This window comes from Hyla sarda, chromosome 1 (assembly GCF_029499605.1).
Source record: "Hyla sarda isolate aHylSar1 chromosome 1, aHylSar1.hap1, whole genome shotgun sequence".
Taxonomy (NCBI): Eukaryota; Metazoa; Chordata; class Amphibia; order Anura; family Hylidae; genus Hyla; species Hyla sarda.
The window spans coordinates 528378595-528401621 of record NC_079189.1 but is presented as its reverse complement, the minus strand read 5'-3'; the positions used below and the strand labels follow the sequence as shown (position 1 = coordinate 528401621).

General features: G+C 43.7%; 1 protein-coding gene across 3 annotated transcripts in view; it reads right to left on the bottom strand.

Annotated features, from left to right (window-relative positions):
• The window catches only part of BDP1 (B double prime 1, subunit of RNA polymerase III transcription initiation factor IIIB), a 94591-nt gene that overhangs the window by 51395 nt on the left and 20169 nt on the right, over window positions 1–23027 (bottom strand). For 2 of the 3 annotated variants that reach the window (XM_056539667.1, XM_056539682.1), the window contains exons 8-16: window positions 20343–20397; window positions 16865–16999; window positions 13649–13906; window positions 13147–13302; window positions 9727–9901; window positions 8629–8770; window positions 7524–7594; window positions 6972–7203; window positions 6139–6290 (exon numbers count right to left, since the gene is read on the bottom strand). In XM_056539667.1, coding sequence (XP_056395642.1) covers window positions 6139–6290; window positions 6972–7203; window positions 7524–7594; window positions 8629–8770; window positions 9727–9901; window positions 13147–13302; window positions 13649–13906; window positions 16865–16999; window positions 20343–20397 — 1376 coding nt within the window. The remainder of the gene's footprint in view (window positions 1–6138; window positions 6291–6971; window positions 7204–7523; window positions 7595–8628; window positions 8771–9726; window positions 9902–13146; window positions 13303–13648; window positions 13907–16864; window positions 17000–20342; window positions 20398–23027) is intronic. The other variant, XM_056539675.1, reaches the window with a different exon arrangement.

The window sequence follows — 23027 nt, the reverse complement described above, 5'->3', positions numbered from 1 at the left end:
AGGCAGGTAGGGACCCTCCTGCTGTCCTGTAAGCTGTTTGGGATGCCGCGATTTCACCGTGGCTATCTTGAACCGCACCCTGAGCTAACCGGCATGCTTTCACTTTCACTTTAGACTTTAGTCTAAAGGGTTAATAGCGCGCGGCAGCGCGATCAATGCCCCGCGCTATTAGCCATGGGTCCCGCGTTATTTATCGGGAGTGGACTCATGACGTAGCGGTACGTCATGAGTCCTTAAGGGGTTATATAGGCATCAAATGTGCATGGCGCTCTTTCACTGTGGAGCCCTGACTTATTTCAAGGCAACAGTTCAGGGCCAAAAATGGGGTATTTCCATACTCGGGAGAAATTGTGTTACAAATTTTGTTTTTTTTTTCCCCTTATGAAAAGGAAAAGTTGGGGTCTACACCAGCATGTTAGTGATAAAAAAGAAAAAAAAAATGTAAATGCTCACTGCACCTCTTACATTCCGTGAGGGGTTTAGTTTAAAAAATGGGGTCACATGTGAGTGTTTTTTTTTTTAACTGCTGCAACTATCAGCCACCCCTGTACAAATCGCCAATTTAGGCCTCAAATGTACATGGTGCGCTTTCACTCCTGAGCCCTGTTGTGCGCCCGCAGATCGCTTTGCGTCCACATATGGAGTATTTCCGTACTCGAGAAAATTGTGTTACAAATTTTGGGGGGCCATTTCTCCTTTTAACTCTTATGAAAATTAAATGTATGGGGGCAACACCAGCATGTAAGTGTAAAAAATAAAATTTTTGTACACTAACATGCTGGTATAGCCCCCAACTTTTCCTTTTCATAGGGGATACAAGGAGCAAAATCCCCCCAAAATTTGTGAAACAATTCCTCCCAAGTATGGAAATCTCCATATGTGGACGCAAAGCGATCTGCAGGCACACAACAGGGCTCAGGAGTGAAAGCGCACCATGTACATTTGTGGCTTAAATTGGTGATTTACACAGGGGTGACTGACAGTTGCAGCATTTCTGACTCAACTAAAATAAAAAACACATGACCCCATTTTGGAAACTATACCCCTCACGGAATGTAAAAAAGGGTGCAGTGGGCATTTACACCTCACAGGTGTCTGACAGAGTTTTGGAACACTGTTCTAAAAATCTGTCAAACACCAGTGGGCTGTAAATGCTAAGGGGTGTAGTTTCTAAAACGGGGTCACATGTGGGCGTCCACTGTTCTGGCAGCATAGGGGCTTTGTAAATGGAAATGGCCCCCGACTTCAATTCCAGCCAAATTCTCTCTCCAAAAGCCCAATGGCGCACCTTTTCTTCTGAGCCCTGTAGTGCGCCTGCAGAGCGCTTTACATCCACATATGGGGTATTTCCATACAATGGGGTTACAAATTTTGGGGGGCTTTTTTTCCTATTACCCCTTGTGAAAATGAAAAATTTGGGGTAACACCAGTATTTTAGTGAAAGAAAAAAGAAATCACATTTTTCATTTACACATCCAACTTTAATGAAAATGTGTCAAACACCTGTGGGGTGTTAAGGCTCACTGTACCCCTTGTTATGTTCCTTAAGGGGTGTAGTTTCCCAAATAGTGTTCCAGGTGGGTGTTCTGGCACCATGAGGCTTCCTAAATGCGACATACCCCAAAAAAACATTTCAGCAAAATTCTCTCTCGCCAAAAGCCAAATTTAGCCTTTTTTCCTCTGAGCCCTGTAGTATGCTCGCAGAGCACATTACGACCACATATGGGGTATTTATATACTCAGAAGAAATGGGGCTACAAACTTTGGGGGGCATTTTCTCCTTTTACCCATTGTGAAAAAGAAACAAAAATAAAATTTTTCATTTTTTGTCAAGCATCTGTGAGGCGTTAAGGCTCACTGTACCCCTTGTTACATTCCTCAGCCCCTTAAGGAGGCAGGGCGTACGGGTACGGCACTGTTCCCAAGTCCTTAAGGACTCCGGACGTACCTGTACGTCCTGTGTCCCGCTAACCGGGTTTAAACCATTTTCACAAGCGGAGAACGGGTTAAACCCAATGGGTCCCGGTTGCTACGGGCAGCCAGGACCCACAGCTAATGCCAGGCACCGCCGATCGGGCCTATGCCCGGCATTAACCCTTTAGACGCTGCAATCAAAGTTGATCGCGGCGTCTAAACTTAAAGTGAAACTATCCCGGCAGCTCAGTGGAGCTGCTCGGGACTATTGCGACAGAATCGCGATGTCCCAATCAGCTTACTGGAAGACAGGAGGGTCTTCACCTGTCTCCTCGTCGTCCGATCGGCGATCTGCTGCTCCATGCCTGAACAGCATTGAACAGTGTATGCAATCAGAAGATTGCATAGTATAGCCCCCTAAGGGGGCTTTAAAACAAATATCAAAATTTAAAAAATAACACATGAGAATTCATGGGAAAACACCCCCCCCCCCCCAATAAAAGTTTAAATAGCCCCCTTTTCCTATTTTTTAAGTTAAATAATGTAATAAATAAAAAAATCATATGTGGTACCGCCGCGTGCGTAAATGTCCAAACTTTTAAAATATAAGGTTAGCTAAACCACACGGTCGATGGCGTACACGTGAAAGAATACCAAAGTCCAAAATACTGAATTTTTGGTCACTTTATATTCCATAAAAATATTAAATAAAAAGCGATTAAAAAGTCCCCTCAAAACAAAAATGGTACTGATAAAAACTACAGACCACGGCGCAAAAAATAAGCTCTCAGAAATCCCCATACGCGCAAAAATAAAAAAGTTATAGAGGTCAGAATATGACAATTTTAAACATACTAATTCTGGTGCATGTAGTTATAATTTTTTTTTTTAAGTAGTAAAATAAATAAAACCTACATAAATTGGGTATCCCTGTAACCGTATGGACCTACAGAAGATAATGTGTTATTTTTACCGAAAATTGCACTGCGTAGAACCGGAAGCCCTAAAAAGTTGCAAAATGGCTTTTTTGTTTTTCTTCATTTTACCCCACAAATATTTTTTTTTTTGTTTCGCAGCAGATTATATTATAATATAAGTAATGTCACTACAAAGTACAATTTAAGCAAAAAACAAGCCGTTATATGGGTCTGTAGGTGCAAAATTTAACGTGTTATGATTTTTAGAAGATGAGGAGGAAAAAACAAAAATGCAAAAACGAAGATTGTTTTGAGTCCTTAAGCTGAAAATGTGCTGAGTCCTTAAGTGGTTAAGGGGTGTAGTTTCCAAAAAAGTATGCCATATGGGGAGTTTTTTTGCTGTTCTGGCACCATGGGGGCTTCATAAATGTGACATGCCCCCCAAAAACCATGTCAGCAACACTCTCCAAAAGCCCATTGTCGCTCCTTCCCCTCTGAGCCCTGTAGTGCACCCACAGAGCAGGTCACGTCCACATATGAGGTATTTCCGTACTAGAGAAAAATTGTGTTTCATATTTTGGGGGGGGGGGGGGGGGGGGGGCTTTTTCTCCTTATACCCTTGTAAAAATGAAAAAAAAATTGGGGCAACAAGAACATGTTAGTGTAAAAAAAAAAAAAAAGGAGATTTTGCGTTTTCTCCTCTACTTTGTTGCTTGTCCTGTGAAACACCTAAAAGGTTTAAACTTTCTGAATGTCATTTTAAATACTTTGGGGTGCAGTTTCTATAATGAGGTTATTTATGGGGTATTTCTCAAAGAAAGGCCCCTAAAATCCACTTCAAACTGAACTGCCCCCTGAAAAATTCAGATTCAGAATTTTCCGTGAAAATTTGGAAAATTGCTGCTATACTTTGAAGCCCTCTTATGGATTCAAAAAGTAAAAACATGTCAACTGTATGAAGCAATTATAGAGTAGACATATTGTATATGTGAATCAATATATAATTTATTTGGCATGTCCATTTTCCAAACAAGAAATGTTCTAATTTTTTTATTTGAAATTACCAAGAAATGATGCAAGTATCGACAAAAATTTACAACTAACATAAAATAGAATACATAATAACATAGTTCATGAGGTTGAAAAAAGACCAGAGTCCATCAAGTTCAACCTATAACCCTAATGAGTCCCTACTGAGTTGATCCAGAGGAAGGCAAAAAACCCTCCATACTAGAGGTAAAAAATTCCTTCCTGACTCCAAATATGGCATCAGAATAAATCCCTGGATCAACGTTCTGTCCCTATAAATCTAATATACATAACCAGCAATGTTATTACTCTCCAAAAATGCATCCAGACCCGTTTTGAATTCTTTTACAGAGTTCACCATGACCACCTCCTCAGGCAGAGAATTCCACAGTCTCACTGCTCTTACAGTAAAGAACCCCCGTCTTTGCTGGTGTAGAAACCTTCTTTCCTCTAGAAGTAGAGGATGCCCCCTATAGATACAGTACTGGGTATAAATAGATCATGGGAGAGATCTCTGTACGGTCCCCTGATATATTTATACATAGTTATTAGGTCTCCCCTAAGCCTTCTTTTTTCTAAACTAAATAACCCTAATTCTGATAATCATTCTGGGTACTGTAGTCCTCCCATTCCCCTTATTACTCTGGTTGCCCGTCTTTGAACCCTCTCCAGCTCCACTATATCTTTCTTGTACAATGGTGCCCAGTACTGTACAGTATTCTATGTGTGGTCTGACTAGTGATTTGTACAACGGTAGAATTCTTTCCTTGTCATGGGCATCTATGCCCCTATTGATGCACCCCAGGATTTTATTAGCCTTGGCAGCAGCTGCCCGACACTGGTCACTACAGCAAAATTTACTGTTGACCAAGACTCCTAAGTCCTTTTCCATGTCAGTCGTCCCAAGTGTTCTCCTATTTAATATATGATCCCAGCCCGAATTCCCCCCCCCCCCCCCACATGTGCATTACCTTACATTTATCAGTGTTGAACCTCATTTGCCACTTCTCAGCCCAAACCTCCAACCTATCCAGATCCATTTGTAACCGTGCACTGTCCTCTATAGTGTTTACCGCTTTACAGAGTTTAGTAACATCTGCAAATATTGTTACTTTACTATTCAACCCCTCTACAAGGTCATTTATAAATATATTAAACAGAACAGGACCCAAGACTGACCCCTGTGGTACCCCACTAGTAACAGTCACCCAATCAGAATAAGTACCATTAATAACCACCCTCTGTTTCCTATGACTGAGCCAGTTACACACCCACTTACACACATTCTCCCCCAGCCCCATCATTCTCATTTTATGCACCAACCTTTTATGAGGCACCGTATCAAATGCTTTGGAAAAATCCAGATATACGACATCCAGTGACTGCCCGAAAAAACTGACTCGGAATCAAATCCATAAGTTAAATCACTCAGTACCTAATCCTGACCATGTACATCTAATTTGTATGTGTCTAGAACCTTTATTTATTTATTTTTACACTTTTAATTAAGCTCACTAGTCTGAATTCCTCTCAAAGGGAGGGGGCGTGGCCTCAATGTGCAGGTCTCCGCCCCCCTCCCTCAGTATGCTGTCTGCTCACATCTCCCCTAGCATTAGCAAAACTACAACTCCCAGCTTGTCCTCACTGACAGTAGTGGGAAACAAGCTGACAGTGGGAGGATTTTTCCTCTAGTTGTGAGCCCTGTCACAGCTGTCAATCAAGGAAGTGTGTCCATGACGTAGGTGATGATGCATGGACACAGCAGGACTAGTATGTGTACAAGCAGGCAGGGGGGGCAGTTGTTTGACTGGCTTTTTCAGTATGAAATACTGAAAATAGTTTAATGAAAGCAATTGCAAAACCTATTGGTTATACATGCTTTACCACATAACAAAAGTGTTTGTATCTGACCGTGCCCATTTAAAGCATCCCAGAATTATTAATGCATAAAGTGACACAAGTCAGATTTGCAAAAAACATCTGCATCCTTAAGGTCAAAATGGGCTGCGTCCTTAAGGGGTTAAAGTGTTTCTAAAAGACTAGGATGAAGAGGTCAGGACCTGGGCTTCTACCAATGGTGTCCTTATTAACCAGAGCAATCTCCTGATCTGAAAAGTCATTTAAAAAAAAAAGTCCAAATAAAATCCAATATAAACTACTTCTGTCATTTACATTACACACAACCTCCTAGAACAGGCTCATTACATACAGCAGACAAATGAAGACAAATAGCCATCTAATGCCATAGGCATAAACCAGTACCTATAGAGATTCTTACCTGGTGTCTTCCAATACAGTGTTTGATCCCTCTGTTTGTGACAGGTCAGACTCAGAACCAGCATCTCTCTCAACAGGCGAAGAAACTTCAACACTGAAATTGTCTTCTTTTTGTTTATCATTCACTGGAACATCAATATCTCCTCTGTTAGGCTAAAGAAAAAATTTAAAAACAAAAGGTTCATAAAAATCTTGCAATTTCACCGAATCCTGAGTTTTTCCTCATTGTTCCTTGTTACATTACAATGTGTGTCAAACTTGGGACCTCTTGAAAAGAACAAACGCAGACATCTCTTGGGTGAGGCCAAACTGTCCATATAGTTAACAGACTGCAATTAATTGGAATGCTGTCATGTATCTGTAGCTGGTTTCATATGCCCCATTAGGGAGATCCTATGCAAAGTGGTTACCACAAGAGGTAACATTCTCCTTAATCTGTAGTGGCAGCAAATTTACAGCAAGTCATGGTAACCCATTTACTGTAAATCACAAGCACTTGTGGCTACTACAGATGAAGTGCAAGATTATTGCTTTATGTGTACCCCTAGAGCAAATAGATGTAATAGGAATTTAGTGAACTTACCGGAACACAAGCAAAGACCACTCATTTTCTCCCCCCTAATTTGCATAGGTGCCATACAATGTAGTTTCCTTCAGCCATAGCAGCTGATCACAGAGATCAGCTAAATACCAGCAGGACTGCATATAAATTCTCTAGAATCTTAGCTTGGTAATGAATCTTCAGTTTTAAACATTTGTAGGTTTGTATTACTTCTATTATATTATAGCAAGTCAAGCATAAACGGGTTATTGTTTCATCTTAGGATTTCTTACATTTCCAGAATCGTCTTTAGTTTTCTGTGTATTGACATCGGAGAGATCAGCACATTTCTCAGTTCCTTCCATGGGGATGTCTTCAGAATCGGTAACATCAAGTTTTTCTCTTCTGGTTGAGGTTCTGGCTGGCAAGTTAGGCTTAGGCCTCTGTAATCTCCCTTTCTCTGGTAGTGTAGGCTTTATAGAGGACTCATTTTGCGTACTGTGGGGTGTAGAGGAAGCCTCTGCCCTGTTAACATATAAATAAGCAGTATATTAGACAACATTACATATCAAACGTTGAAGAACTACTGGATAACCGGCAAGGCTCAAAAAAATGGCTCTAAAGTGTAGGGTTTTAAACAACTTACTAACACAATAGTAGTTGCAGGCAACATGTAGCCCTTTGTTGATCTCACATGTAATGTCCACATAGTCATGTGTCTGCATCATGTACAATGTCACATAGCTTTGGCATTGTACGTGTTTTTTCAGCCTTACTCTGCTGCTTTATCCATTTGCCACAAAAACGTCAATTGTAAAGAGAAGATATTTTGTACTGTTACTTACTTCTCAGGTTCCAAATCCTGTTCACCAAGCTGCCCATGTCCTGCATCTAATGCACCATCTAAAGAATCAAACTGCAAAAGAATGAAACATTATCATTTTTCTGGACAATCAGAATTGGCATAGAAGCTGACCAGGTTGGTCCCATAAAGTAAAGAAAGTAGAGGATTTTAGAAAAATGGGACAAAAAAAAAAAAAATCACAAGAAAGAGGTCACACTTACTGATACAAGGGCAGGTAAGACTCCTATTTCCACTATGATGGAGTTCATCCACAATGCTATGTATAAGGGGAGGTCGCACAGGTGCAACATACCGATGAACAACCCATCACATGCCTACTATTCATGAGGGGGGTAGCTGCTTAGTATTATAGTCACACACAGATAAAGCATATGCAGGGTGTCCTTTACATGATAGCGTGTAGTGCACCATGCTGGCTTACAACCTATTAAAGACACCCATACTATTCGATATTTTAATATCAAACTAATACCTCATGTTTAACATATGGAATATATATATATGAGATTCAGTCTGGCTTTGTGAAACTTGGGGAGCATGGGGTGTCAGTGTTTTGTGGGGTGCGTATATAAGATACTGGGCACCCCACCTGATCGAATAGTATGGGTATCACCAATAGGTGTAAGCCAGCATGGTGCACTAAACGCAGTCATGTAACTGGCACCCTGTGCACGCCTTACCTGTGTACAACTATAATACTAAGCCGTATAATAGGCAGGACTGGTTGTTCATCAGTATTTTGCACCTATACGACCTCCCCTATATAGCCCTGTGGCTGATCTGCATCATCATGCCCTTGTTCCAGTAACCAGTAAGTGTAGCCTCTTTTCTTAGATTTTAATTTTTTTTTTAAGTAGAAGAGTTGTTCAGCTACCTCAAATTAAGATTTTGTGTAGCCCTTTATACTTATTTAGGTGCAGGTTGCCGGGATTAGTATTTTCAGTAAGTAAGTCTTAGTAGCTCAATAGGAAACTAGACTATTTCACTAGACTGTTGCTGTAAAAGACAGAAATGCCAGGCCTGTTAGGAGAAGTTTTGATTTATTTACTAATAAACAGAATAAATGAGATATATTAAACGTATACCTTATCAAAAGAGAAAGGGCTCGTTTCATCTTGGGTGACATTCACAGGCTCAGTTTCATCAGGCAAGATGTTTGGGGCAACCAGGGACATGTCTGAGGCTTGCGATATAGCTTCATTGACCTCACTTACGCTCTGATACATCCTGAAAAGAAAAAAAAACAATTCTTCATAAGAACAGCTACTGCTTATCTTGTTAAACACACCAACTTGAGCATTTCACTGTGATTCCAATTATGCCAGCAATAGGACAATGGAGCAGAGAATCCACAGGGAAATCAAGTTTGCTGGCTCTTTCCTTTAGGAGCCATTAGCAGAAGGCCAATGCACAACTCTTGTACTCAAGGAAAGGCATACAAAAAAAATAATAAACAATTTTGATGCCCATAAATAAAACACCAGAATATATACAACTTTAAAAGAAAAGCTCCTGATTATAAAAAGACCAATTTGGTATAAGATCTAAAGATGGAACGCACACCTATCACACAGTTACTGTATATTTATCCTTAAATGAGTGGTCCAGTACAGGAGATCTCCCATTCGGAGCCCTGGCTCTCCGGCCAGATAGCGTGTGTCGACCACCGCAGAAAGTGATGGCCAAAACGCCCCCTCAATACAGCGCTATGGCAGAGCCGGAGATTGAGGGGGCTTGTCAGCCGCCACTTCATGCGGTGGTCGACATGCGCCCCCCAACTCCCCACCCCCCGTGGACTGCTGGGGCCCCGTACGGGAGATCGGGGGAGATCTCATCGGTCGGCCCCCCAGCGATCTGAAACTTATCCCCTAGCCTTAGGATAAGGGATATGTTTTCCTGTACTGGAGAACTCCTTTAAACAATGTTATACATTTATTGTAAAGGTTATTACTTGATCACCATTGATCAGGGCAGCAGGTGGCTCAGAGGCTTGATCCTGGGTATATGAAGAGCCCCAGAGTGCTGGTTTAGCAGTGAACTGCAGCGTAGCTACATGCACTTGAATGGAGTCCTGGCCCCCACTAATCAGAAAGTGAGTACATATCCTAGCAATAGACCTATGAAAATGTCACGTATAAGCTTTAAAATTTTAGCTTGAACATATTTGATAACTGCCAATATACCCAGAGAGATCATCAAGTCCTGACTGGTAGTCGCTCTCTTCAGTAAAGAGTACTAATGAGCTTTCTTCTTCACATGTTGGAGCAACTGATTGACAGGAGAGATCAGCTTCCCCAGGTTTACAAGACACAAGGTCATCATCATCAATCTCAACATCTTCTGTTATGTCAAAGTCTGCTGGAGGAGAATAAAAAGAAATAGTAAAAAGAACAGGATGTTATTTTATTTCATATAAACACAATGACATACATCAAGTAAAGAAGTATCAGCTTTACAATTTAAATTAGGTCATCAATACAGTAATTATGTGCTTCTGTAGTCTAGGGGGTCTCTACACTGGATTAAAAACAAAAAATCACTTGCAAACGTGGTAACCTGTCTCCGCAATTGGCTGAGAGGGCATTTCCTGTGTGTCAAGATATCACCAGAAAGTACAGTGATCCCCCAACTTACAATGGCCTCAACATACAATAGTTTCAACATACAATGGTCTTTTCTGGACCATTGTAACTTGAAACCAGACAACATACAATGTACAGACAGTACAGATCTGTGAAACGTATCAGTGGCTGGAAGAACCGACCAATCAGAATGGGCATTCACTGGTAAAACACCTGTATTCCTAAAGTGCATGCACTGAATTCTTGTCTGGTAGTGCCCCCTACAGTACAGGGAGGTACTACATGTTCTGTACTACGTCCAGTTTTAACACAGAAGGAAAGTATACACCAGGCACTACTGAGTCCAATTAGCCAAATAGAAATACGGGAATAGTTCTAGCTGCTGTGACCAACTAGCTTCAGCAACCCGCTAGGTGGAGGTGCAGACTCATATATAAAGACAACTCTTAACAGCTAAGTTATTGAGAGTAGAAAGAAGTCGCACTCACCCTGTAACTGCGGTATAGCAAATCTTGAAGTTTATTCACACTGTCACGATCACACCCTATCGGTCCAGCCAAGACATTAGAGAGAGTGTGATGGTGCAAGGGTTAAGGTAACCAGACCTCTGGGTATCCACTACTAGTCCAAGCAAGTCACCAAATTAACCCTTAGATAAACGTGTTTTACCAGAGCCTCCTTCAGAAAGGTGAGCTCATATATTTAGAGATCAAAGACCAGAGCTGATTTATTAAACATTTAATCTGATAAAAGGTATCACAGTGCGCCATATTTTATATATATATATATATATATATATATATATATATATATACATACACATACAGGAACAAATGACCACACATGGGGAGCGAGAGCAGTCGCTCTCAAGATGCAGGGCACACCACCAAGGCTACTAGTTTCGCGTCACAGGTCAGCGCTTCTTAGGGCCAATAAGGTATAACGATGTTCTGTACTACTTTTAACCTATGCCACGGTTAGCTGCTCCTTTGGACACCAGGATAGGGCGACTCCATTTTACTCTTTTAGGACATTGTGTGTACTGTACAGGACCCTGAAGAAGCTCCTGTCCTCTATATAAACCAGTGTTTCCCAATGAGGGTGCCTCCAGCTGTTGCAAACCTTGAGGCACCCTGGTTGGGAAACACTGAAATAGACAGTGATTTACAGCTCCCAGCAGATCTTTCTTACTTCTATTTGTAAGGATTTGCTTTATCTGTATTAGTTATCTACTTATTTATCTTTAATCCTCACTTTTTCCTATTTTTGGATGACATTTTGGTGCCATTAGAACCAATTACCAGGTTTCCATAGAGTTATGGTCCCAACATACAATGGTTTCAACTTACAATGGTCATCCTGGAACCAATGAATATTGTAACTTGAGGGACCACTGTATTAAGTCTCTCAGGCCAAGGCACTGTTGGAACAACAGTTGTTGGAAACCAGGTAGAAGGGTATATATTTTTTTATATACTCTGACACCTATAAAAATCAAAAAAAAAAAAATACATTCTCTATAAAACTATATCACTAGAAAGAACAACTTTTAAATAACTTAACTTTGTCCAGCACCATATAATTTTCAGAATAGGAAGGAGAAAAAGGTGCTGGCAAAGTAAGAGAAATAAAGTGAAAAACCCAACCAAGTGAATCCTTTAACCCCTTAAGGACTCAGGGTTTTTCCGTTTTTGCACTTTCGTTTTTTCCTCCTTACCTTTTAAAAATCATAACCCTTTAAATTTTCCACCTAAAAATCCATATTATGGCTTATTTTTTGCGTCGCCAATTCTACTTTGCAGTGACAGTCATTTTACCGAAAAATGCACGGCAAAACGGAAAAAAAAAAATCATTGTGCGACAAAATTAAAAAAAAAACGCCATTTTGTAACATTTGGGGGCTTCCGTTTCTACGCAGTGCATATTTCGGTAAAAATTACACCTTATTATTCTGTAGGTCCATACGGTTAAAATGATACCCTACTTATATAGGTTTGATTTTGTCGCAATTCTGGAAAAAATCATAACTACATGCAGGAAAATTTATACGTTTAAAAATGTCATCTTCTGACCCCTATAACTTTTTATTTTTCCATGTACAGGGCGGTATGAGGACTCATTTTTTGCGCCGTGATCTGAAGTTTTTATCGGTATGATTTTTGTTTTGATCGGACTTTTTGATCACTTTTTATTCATTTTTTTTATGGTATAAAAAGTGACCAAAATACGCTTTTTTGGACTTTGGAATTTTTTTGCGCGTACGCCATTGACCGTGCAGTTTAATTAATGATATATTTTTATAGTTCGGACATTTACGCACGCGGCGATACCACATATGTTTATTTTTTTTACACGGTTTTATTTTTTTTTATGGGAAAAGGGGGGTGATTCAAACTTTTATTAGGGAAGGGGTTAAATGACCTTTATTAACACTTTTTTTTTAACATTTTTTTTTGCAGTGTTATAGGTCCCATAGGGACCTATAACACTGCACACACTGATCTCCTATGCTGATCACTGGCGTGTATTAACACGCCTGTGATCAGCATTATCGGCGCTTGACTGCTCCTGCCTGGATCTCAGGCACGGAGCAGTCATTCGTCGATCGGACACCGAGGAGGCAGGTAAGGGCCCTCCCGGTGTCCGGTCAGCTGTTCGGGACGCCGCGATTTCACCGCGGCGGTCCCGAACAGCCCGACTGAGCAGCCGGGTCACTTTCAGTTTCACTTTAGAAGCGGCGGTCAGCTTTGACCGCCGCTTCTAAAGGGTTAATACCGCACATCGCCGCGATCGGCGATGTGTGGTATTAGCTGCGGGTCCCGGCCGTTGATGGGCGTCGGGACCGACGCGATATGATGCAGGATCGCGGCGCGATCCCGCTTCATATCGCGGGAGCCGGCGCAGGACGTAAATATACGTCCTGCGTCGTTAAGGGGTTAAGACCCACCAATAATAAATACCCACCAGCCATAAAAAGTCATTGCAACCCAACAGTGCTGGAAGTGCAAACTTTTTATTTACCATCATTTTCATTATCTTCCAGTTCAGGTTCTTTGTAATTTGGTTTCTTTTTCTGTACTCTTTTCTTTCGTTCAGCTGGGGTCTCCTTAAGGCTTCCATCACAGTCTCCTGACTGAGGATCAGGTTGGATGTCTACATCCACTCCAGCGGTCTTACCTATATAAAAGTAAAGTCCACTCAGATAAGGGAAGATTACACTACAGTACTGATAACTGCAGAGAAACATGTTACTTTACACAAAGGGTCTATTTGCCAATGCAACTATTCTCCAGACCAATATCAAAATCATGTTCCAGTCTAATAGAAGATAAATGCAAAAGGTCCATTGCAGTCTCAAAGGAGGAGTAGAGGACAAGAGATCATGTTTAAGCCCTACAAAGAACACTGTTGAAAAGTCATAATAAAGATATACATGAAAAATTCTTCATAGCGACACATGCATGTCCATACTGCATACACAGCATACCAATATTATTCGTATTAAAAGAAAATGATATTTAACCTTTCCTAGACTTCTTTTTTGGTTTCTGTGTAAACTCATCATCCTGTGAATCGTGAGTTTCCTCTTCTGGCTCTTTTGGGTTATCTTTTTTCCTCCTGACCCTCTTCTTTTTCACAGGGACAGGATGAGAGACCCCCGAGGATTCGTCTGCACCTAGAGATCTCTTGTTTTCCTTCTCAGCTGTTCCAGCATCCGCTCCTTCCTCTTCTGATATGACAGATTCCTCATCACAAAGGCTTTGTTCTGCAGCAGTTTTGTCTGATATACACAAAACAAATATATCTGTTTACTTTAAATGGGCACTGTCCGATAAAAAAACTTTTTATATGTTGTACATCTTGTCAAAACATTAACCTAACTAATATACTTCGTATGAAATTTTTTTTTCCTTTTTATAGAAATCAAGGCTTATAAAATCATGGCTTTGTCCAAGCTGAAGCACAGGCATGGACAAAGTACAGTAAGCGAGGGTGGGCTAGCACTCCTCTGTGTCTCTGATAGGACAGGAGAGAGCACAGAAGAGTGCCATCAGACTGGAGAGAGCACAGAAGAGTGCCATCAGACTGGAGAAAGCACAGAGGAGTGCCATCCGAGAGGAGAGAGCACAGAGGAGTGCCATCCGACTGGAAAGAGCACAGAGGAGTGCCATCCGACTGGAGAGAGCACAGAGGAGTGCCATCCGACTGGAGAGAGCACAGAGGAGTGCCATCCAACTGGAGAGAGCAAAGAGGAGTGCCATCAGACAGGAGAGAGCACAGAGGAGTGCCATCAGACAGAAGAGAGCACAGAGGAGTGCCATCAGACAGGAGAGATCACAGAGGAGTGCCATCAGACAGGAGAGAGCACAGAGGAGTGCCATCAGACAGGAGAGAGCACAGAGGAGTGCTACCCAACAGGAGAGAGCACAGAGGAGTGCTATCAGATAGGAAAGAGCACAGAGGAGTGCTATCAAACTGGAGAGAGCACAGAGGAGTGCCATCAGAGAGGAGAGAGCACTGAAGAATGCCATCAGAGAGGAGAGAGCAGAGGAGTGCTATCGGACAGGAGAGAGCACAGAGGAGTACTATCAGACAGGAGGGAGCACAGAGGAGTGCTATCAGACTGGAGAGAGCACAGAGGAGTCCTATCAGACAGGAGAGAGCACAGAGGAGTGCTATCAGATAGGAAAGAGCACAGAGGAGTCCTATAAGACAAGAGAGAGAGCACAGAGGAGTGCTATCAAACTGGAGAGAACACAGAGGAGTGCCATCAGAGAGCACAGAGGAGTGCTATCAAACTGGAGAGAGCACAGAGGAGTGCCATCAGAGAGGAGAGAGCACAGAGGAGTGCCATCAGAGAGGAGAGAGCACTGAAGAGTGCCATCAGAGAGGAGAGAGCACAGATGAGTGCCATCAGAGAGGAGAGAGCACAGAGGAGTCCTATAAGACAAGAGAGAACACAGAGGAGAGCTATCCAACAGGAGAGAGCACAGAGGAGTGCCATCAGAGGAGAAAGCACAGAGGAGTGCCATCAGTGAGGAGAGAGAGCAGAGGAGTGCTATCAGACAGGAGAGAGCACAGAGGAGTCCTATCAGACAGGAGAGAGCACAGAGGAGTGCTAGCTCACCCTCACTTACTGGACTTTGTCCATGGCTGTCCTTCAGCTTGGACAAAGCCATGATTTTATAAGCCATGATTTCTATAAAACGGAAATATTTTTTTCTTCTAAAGTGTATCAGAAAGGTTAATGTTTTGCCAAGATGTACAGCATATAAAAAGTTTTTGTATCTGACAGTACCCATTTAAGCAACAAAATTGTAGTCTGAAAAATGAAAAGCCAGGTCATAAAAGTAAAATGCATTATAGCCAATGAGAGGTGATGTATAGAGGTAAAACAAAGGGACCCTTCAATCCAATGAATGGTGTAAACCATGAAAACAGACACTAGCCATGGAAAATGTTCTCTCTGGCTTGAAAAACATTTGTATCCAATGTATAACTCAGTGCTACTGAATCCAATTTGTAACATGCAGACATGTAACGTTTTATGCTTTGGGATTGACATATATTTACCTTGTTGTTTCTAACTAAGGTTTTTATTTTACCTTAGGGAAGTTGACTTAGGAGGAAGTTGATTTAGGAGCCTCAATGTTTTGACCAAGAGTGCTGCTGCAACCTTCTTTTTTCTAACTTTGTATTTGCCACAGCAACGTGCACCGTGTATTAGATAGTTGTGCTGGCTATTTTTCTTTTTGTTTTTGCTGTGCAATTTAGGGGGAGTGGCAGCTTCTGTTGCTGTGCCCCCCCTCTCTGTTTCACAGGAGTTTTTTTAAATTGATAGTGGATACAACATGTCACCCAGTCAGAGGTCATATGCCAAGCAGATGTGAGTGAAATGAGGCCAACTCCGCGTGGTGGATGGGGGACAAGTTTTGATTAAAAAGTGCGCTAAGAGCCTCCATTTTTTTAACCAAGAGTGCTGCTGCCTCTTTTTTGTATAACTAGACTGGCCAACACATCAACATATAGTTGAGCAAAATGTGACAACACATTCTTTTTAAGAAAGTGCCATAAGGGTACATTCAGCACATTCTTCAGGAGAAAAATAAATAAATAAAACCTCTGTATGGAACAGAATTTCAATTACAAATCTGTCTGCACTGTAATTGTTGCAGACTCAGAAGGTAATCTGGCAGAACAATTGCTTTCAATGGGATTCTACTGCACCGTGCACATGGCAAAATTTCCATGGTAGAAACATCTGCAGCGAAAATCCAGATTTCAGCCTCCACCAAAACAAAAAGACATGTAAATTCTTTCAGCATAATCTGCTTGGAAATGCATTGCCATCTATGGAGACAGTACACTTCTAAGTGGTCCTAGTGGCAGTATTTTCTGCAGCGTTCACTATTACCGGAATGTTCGCCATGTGAACATGGCCTTACAGAGAATGAAGTTTTTGAAGAGGTCATTCACACACTTTCCATATTTATTGTGCAGAATGTGAAGAAAGCTGCAAAATGTACTCTAGCTTCCAAGATAAAATTCAGTGATCCCTTCTAACAACCTGTTCGGCCAAGCTCCCCCCCCCCCCCCCCCCCCACCACCACCACCACCAAAGACCAGGCAACGAAAGGTATATGACAGCCCTCTAAGACCTAAAACTTTTTACAGATCTTCAAGAGGCAATGTACTTAACAGCTTCAAATGTCTTGTAAAAAGGAAAAAATACCATTACCTTTTTGTTTCTTACGTGTCTTGGTATTTGTTTTACGTGGCTGTTTACTTTTTGTGGTTTTCGTTTTTTTTCCTGCCGCAAGAGCTTTCTCGAGAAGGTGAGCAAAAAACTCAAAATCAAAGTCTTTCTTCTCCCCTAACAAAACAGATAAAGTGATTTAGATGTGAAACACGGTCACAACGTAAGACCGCAATCTAGTTACCATTACAATTACTAATAAGGACTTTCTTCAGTTATCAATAAGCTTTAGAAAACGCTAAGGGTATGTTAACATGTAAATATTTTGCAGCAGCTTTTCCGCAGTTAATGGGCTGCAAAATATGCATGAGTATGCGGGAGCATACCCTAATGATAGAAAAACACATATGGTTTTTGAGCCAACGCAAGCAGTAGATCCAGGAACAAGTAGAGTTATAGAAGGAAAGTCAGATACCGCTCGTCTTTTGTACCCACTTCTGGGTTACACAAAACTGCATGTATGATTACAGCCTTATAAAAGAAGTTCTAGCTGAACTACTATGGAAATCACTTATTCACAGAAACACACTAGTATGACCTGATGAATATTCCATCCTACATAGTGCTGAGGGTTCATGCAAGTCTATAAAATCCCATGTAAAAAAATAAAATGGCAGCAGCACACTTTGTCAACAAAATGGAGGCTCTTCGCGCACTTTTTGATCAAAATGTGTCACCCCATCCACCACGTGGAGGTGGCCTCATATCGGATGGGACCCTAACATTCATTCACCTCAGGCTGGGTGACATGCTGGAACCACCATCTGTGAAATAGGGGAGGGAATGCACGGCTACAGAGGGACACGTTTTGATCCAAGAGCCTCCATTTTGTTGACCAAGTGTGCTGCTGCAATTTTCTTTTTTTACATGTTTTGTACATGCCAAAGCAGCGTGCACCCGTGTATTGGGTTTAGGTGCTGGCTACATTTTAGTTTTTGCTGTGCAATTTGGGGGGAGTGGCTCCCTCTGTAGCCGTGCATCTCCTCCCCGATTTCACAGGAGGTGGTTTTGGGTTGTTAGTGGATCCAGCCCAGCATGAGGTGAGTGAATGTTAGGGTCCCATCCGATATGAGGCCACCTCCGAGTGGTGGATGGAGGGACACGTTTTGATCAACAGAGCCCAAGAGAGCGCAGGGGGGGGGATCAACAGGGCCCAAGAAAGCGCAGGGGGGGGATCAACAGGGCCCAAGAAAGCGCAGGGTGGGGGATCAACAGAGCCCAAGGGAGCGCGGGGGGGGGGATCAACAGAGCCCAAGAGAGCGTGGGGGGGGGGGGTAATCAACAGAGCCCAAGAGAGCGTGGGGGGGGGATGTTAATCAACAGAGCCCAATAGAGCACAGTGAAATCAAACGAGCCCAAGAGAGCGGGGGGGGGGTATCAAAAGAGACCAAGAGAGGGGGGGGGGGGGTTATCAACAGAGCCCAAGAGAGCACGGGGTTGGGTGGGATCAACAGAGCCCAAGAGAGCACGGAGGGGGGATTAACAGAGCCCAAGAGAGTGCGTGGGGGAGGCAAACAACAGATCCCAAGAGAACGCAGGCGGGGGGGGGGGGGAGGAGGGCATGGAATCAGCAGAGCCCAAGAGAGAATGCCGGGGGGGAATCAACAGAGCCCAAGAGAGCCCCGGGGGGGGGAATCAACAGAGCCCAAGAGAGCACGGGGGGGCGGAATGGAAGATCAACAGAGCCCAAGAGAGCGCGGGAGATGGAATCAACAGAACCCAAGAGAGTGGGGGAGCGGGAGATGGAATCAACAGAGCCTTAGAGAGCGCGGGGGGGGGGGGGAAATCAACAGAGCCCAAGAGAGCGTGGGGGGGGGGGATCAACAGAGCCCAAGAGAGCGCGGGGGATCAACAGAGCAGCAAGAGAGCATGCGGGGGGAATCAACAGAGCGGCAAAAGAGCGCGGGGGATCAACAGAGCCCAAGAGCACGGGGGGGGGGGGATCAACAGAGTCCCAGAGAGCGTGGGGGGGGGGGAAGTAACAGAGCCTTAGAGAGCGCGGGGGGGAAATCATCAGAGCCTTAGAGAGCGCGGGGGGGGGGGGAATCAACAGAGCCCAAGAGAGCGCGAGCGCGGGGGGTGGGGGGGTGCGGTAATCAGCAGAGCCCAAGAGAGCGCGGGGGATCAACAGAGCCCAAGAGCGGGAGGGAAATAAACAGAGCGGCAAGAGAGCATGCGGGGGGGGAATCAACAGAGCGGCAAAAGAACGCGGGGGATCAACAGAGCCCAAGAGAGCACGGGGGGGGGGGGGGGGGGGAATCAACAGAGTCCCAGAGTCCAAGATAGCGGGGGGGGGGGGGGAAATCAACAGAACCCAAGAGAGCGCGGGGGGGAAATCAACAGAATCAACAGACCAACAGAACCCAGAGCGGGGGGAAATCAACAGAGCGGCAATAGAGCGTGCGGGGGGAATCAACAGAGCGGCAAAAGAGCGCGGGGGATCAACAGAGTCCAAGAGAGCACGGGGGGGGGGGGATCAACAGAGTCCAAGAGAGCGCGGGGGGGAAATCAACAGAACCCAAGAGAGCGCAGGGGGGAAATCAACAGAACCCAAGAGAGCGCGGGGGGGGGGGGGGGTCGCGGTGGATAGGATCGACAGAGCCCAAGAGAGCGCGGGGGGGGGGGAGATCAACAGAGCACATGAGAGTGCGGGGGGGGGGGGGGGTCAACAGAGTCCAAGAAAGCGCGCGCGCGGGGGGGGGGGGGGAAATGGGAGTGGATCAACAGAGTCCAAGAAAGCGCGTGGGGGGGGGGGGGGATCAACAGAGCCCAAGAGAGCACAGGGAGGTGGATCAACAGAGGCAAACAGAGCGCGGGGAGGGGGATCAACAGAGCCCAAGAGAGCGCAGGGGGATCAAGAGAGCCCAAGAGAGCGCAGGGGGATCAAGAGAGCCCAAGAGAGCGCAGGGGGATCAAGAGAGCCCAAGAGAGCGCAGGGGGATCAAGAGAGCCCAAGAGAGCGCAGGGGGATCAAGAGAGCACAAGAGAGCGCAAAGGGATCGAGAGCCCAAGAGAGCGCAGGGGGATCAAGAGAGCCCAAGAGAGCGCAAAGGGATCAAGAGAGCCCAAGAGAGCGCAGGGGGATCAAGAGAGGCCAAGAGAGCGCAAAGGGATCAAGAGAGCGCAGGGGGATCAAGAGAGTGCAAGGGGACCAACAGAGCGCAAGGGAGTGCAGCGGATACACAGAGGGCAAGAGAGTGCGGGGGATCCAGAGGGCAAGAGAGCGTGGGGGAATCAACAGAGCGCAAGAGAGTGTGGGGGAACCAACAGAGCGCAAGAGAGCGCAGGGGATCAACAGAGGGAAGGAGACTGCAAAAGGAAATGCTTAAGAACCTGTTAGTCACTATTTATCTGAATATTTCCACAAAATATATAAATAAAACCTCTCACTATATTTCTAGATATAACCTGAATTTTTATTAGTGCCGCAATAAATGACAGTTTATAGAGAATCACTTACTAAAAGCCTTGTCTATCCTCCATCCATTCATTCGTTCTTCCTTTTTAAATTTGTTCTATAATAATAGAAAAAGAAAAAAAAAGTGTAGGTAATACAATAAAAAGAACCAAGCATTTGTCATATACAAATAGCCATATAGAATATTTGTAGATGGGAACAGAAAAAAACAAAACACAATAACCACACATTAACACATTTAATGCAGTACTCCATTATACAGTGAGGCAAAAAAGTATTTAGTCAGCCACCAATTGAGCAAGTTCTCCCACTTAAAAACATGAGAGGCCTGTAATTTTCATCATAGGTATACCTCAACTATGAGAGGCACAATGAGGAAAAAAAATCCATAAAATCAATCACATTGTTTGAATTATGGTGGAAAATAAGTACAGTGGTCCCTCAAGTTACAATATTAATTGGTTCCAGGACGACCATTGTATGTTGAAACCATTGTACGTTGAGACCAGAACTCTATGGAAACCTGGTAATTGGTTCTAAAGGCACCAAAATGTCATCCAAAAATAGGAAAAAAGGAGAATTAAAGAAAAATAAGTAGATAACTGATATAGATAAAGCAAATCCTTACATATAAAAGATCTTCTGGGAGCTGTAAATCACTCTGGGGGAGATTTATCAAGACCCGTGCAGAGGAAAAATCACCTAGTTACCCATAGCAACCAATCAGATCGCCTCTTTCATTTTTCACAGGCCTCTTGTAAACTGAAAGAAGCGATCTAATTGGTTGCTATGGGCAACTTTTCTTTGCACAGGTTTTGATAAATCCAAAGGCTGTCCGGGCATGATGGGAGTTGTAGTTTTGCAACAGCTGGGGGCACCCTGCTTGGGAAACACTGGTCTATGTAAAGGAAAGGAGCTTCTTGACCCTGTTTGTAATCAGTCCCCGGAGCGTGTTCGCTCCGGGTCTGATTACCGGCGACCACAGGGCGGGCGGCGTGTGACATCACGCCTCCGCCCCTGTGTGACGTTACGCTCCGCCCCTCAATGCAAGCCTACGGGAGAAGGCGTGAAAGCTGTCACGCCCCCTCCCGTAGGCTTGCATTGAGGGGAAGAGCGTGAGGTCACACGGGGGCAGAGGTGTGACGTCACACGCCCGTGGTCGCCGGTAATCAGACCCGGAGCGAAGACGCACCGGGGATTGATTACAAACGGGGTGCTGCGTGCAAGATCACGGGGGTCCCCAGCGGCAGGACTCCCGCGATCAGGCATCTTATCCCCTATCCTTTGGATAGGGGAAAAGATGTGTAAGCACCGGAGAACCCCTTTAAGAGTCTCCTCTGTCCTCCACTTGTTACCTGTGTTAATGGCACCTGTTTGAACTTGTTATCAGTATAAAAGACACCTGTCCACAACCTCAAACAGTCACACTACAAACTCTACTATGGCCAAGACCAAGGAGCTGTTGAAGGACACTAGAAACAAAATTATAGACCTGCACCAGGCTGGGAAGACTGAATCTGCAATAGGCAAGCAGCTTGGTGTGAAGAAATCAATTATGGGAGCAATTATTAGAAAATGGAAGACATACAAGACCACTGATAATCTCCCTCGATCTGGGGCTCCATGCAAGTTATCACCCTGTGGTGTCAAAATGATCACAAGAACGGTGAGAAAAAATCCCAGAACCACACGGGGAACCTAGTGAATGACCTGCAGAGAGCTGGGACCAAAGTAACAAAGGCTACCATCAGTAATACACTATGCCACCAGGGACTCAAATCATGCAGTGTCAGAGGTTTCCCCCTGCTTAAGCCAGTACATGTCTGGGACCATCTGAAGTTTGCTAGAGAGCATTTGGATGATCCAGAAGAGGATTGGGAGAATGTCATATGGTCAGATGAAACCAAAGTAAAAACTCAACTCGTCATGTTTGGAGGAGAAAGAATGCAGAGTTGCATGCAAAGAACACCATACCTACTGTTAAGCATAGAGGAAAAATGGAAACATCATACTTTGGAGCTGTTTTTCAGCAAAGGGACCAGGACGACTGATCCGTGTAAAGGAAAGAATGAACGGGGTATCGTGAGATTTTGAGTGAAAACCTCCTTCCATCAGCAAGAGCATTGAAGATGAAATGTGGCTGAGTCTTTCAGCATGACAATGATCCCAAATCCACCGCCCAGGCAACAAAGGAGTGGCTTCGTAAAAAGCATTTCAAGGTCCTGGAGTGGCCTAGCCAGTCTCCAGATCTCAACCCATAGAAATCCTTTGGAGGGAGTTGAAAGTCCGTGTTGCCCAGTGACAGCCCCAAAACATCACTGCTCTAGGGGAGATCTGCATGGAGGAATGGGACAAAATACCAGCAACAGTGTGTGAAAACCTTGTGAAGACTTACAGAAAACATTTGACCTCTGTCATTGCCAACAAAGGGTATATAACAAAGTATTGAGATGAACTTTTGTTATTGACCAAATACTTGTTTTCCACCATAATTTGCAAATACATTTTTTTTTTAAATCAGACAATGATTTTATGGATTTTTTTTCTCATTCTGTCTCTCATAGTTAAGGTATACGATGAAAATTACAGGCCTCTCATCTTTTTAAGTGAAAGAACGTGCACAATTGGTGGCTGACAGTACTTTTTTTGCCCCACTGTATTGGTCCTTGACGGTCAAAGGGTATAGCCCTGTATAGAGGTCTGTCAGGTGAGCAAACAATTGAGATT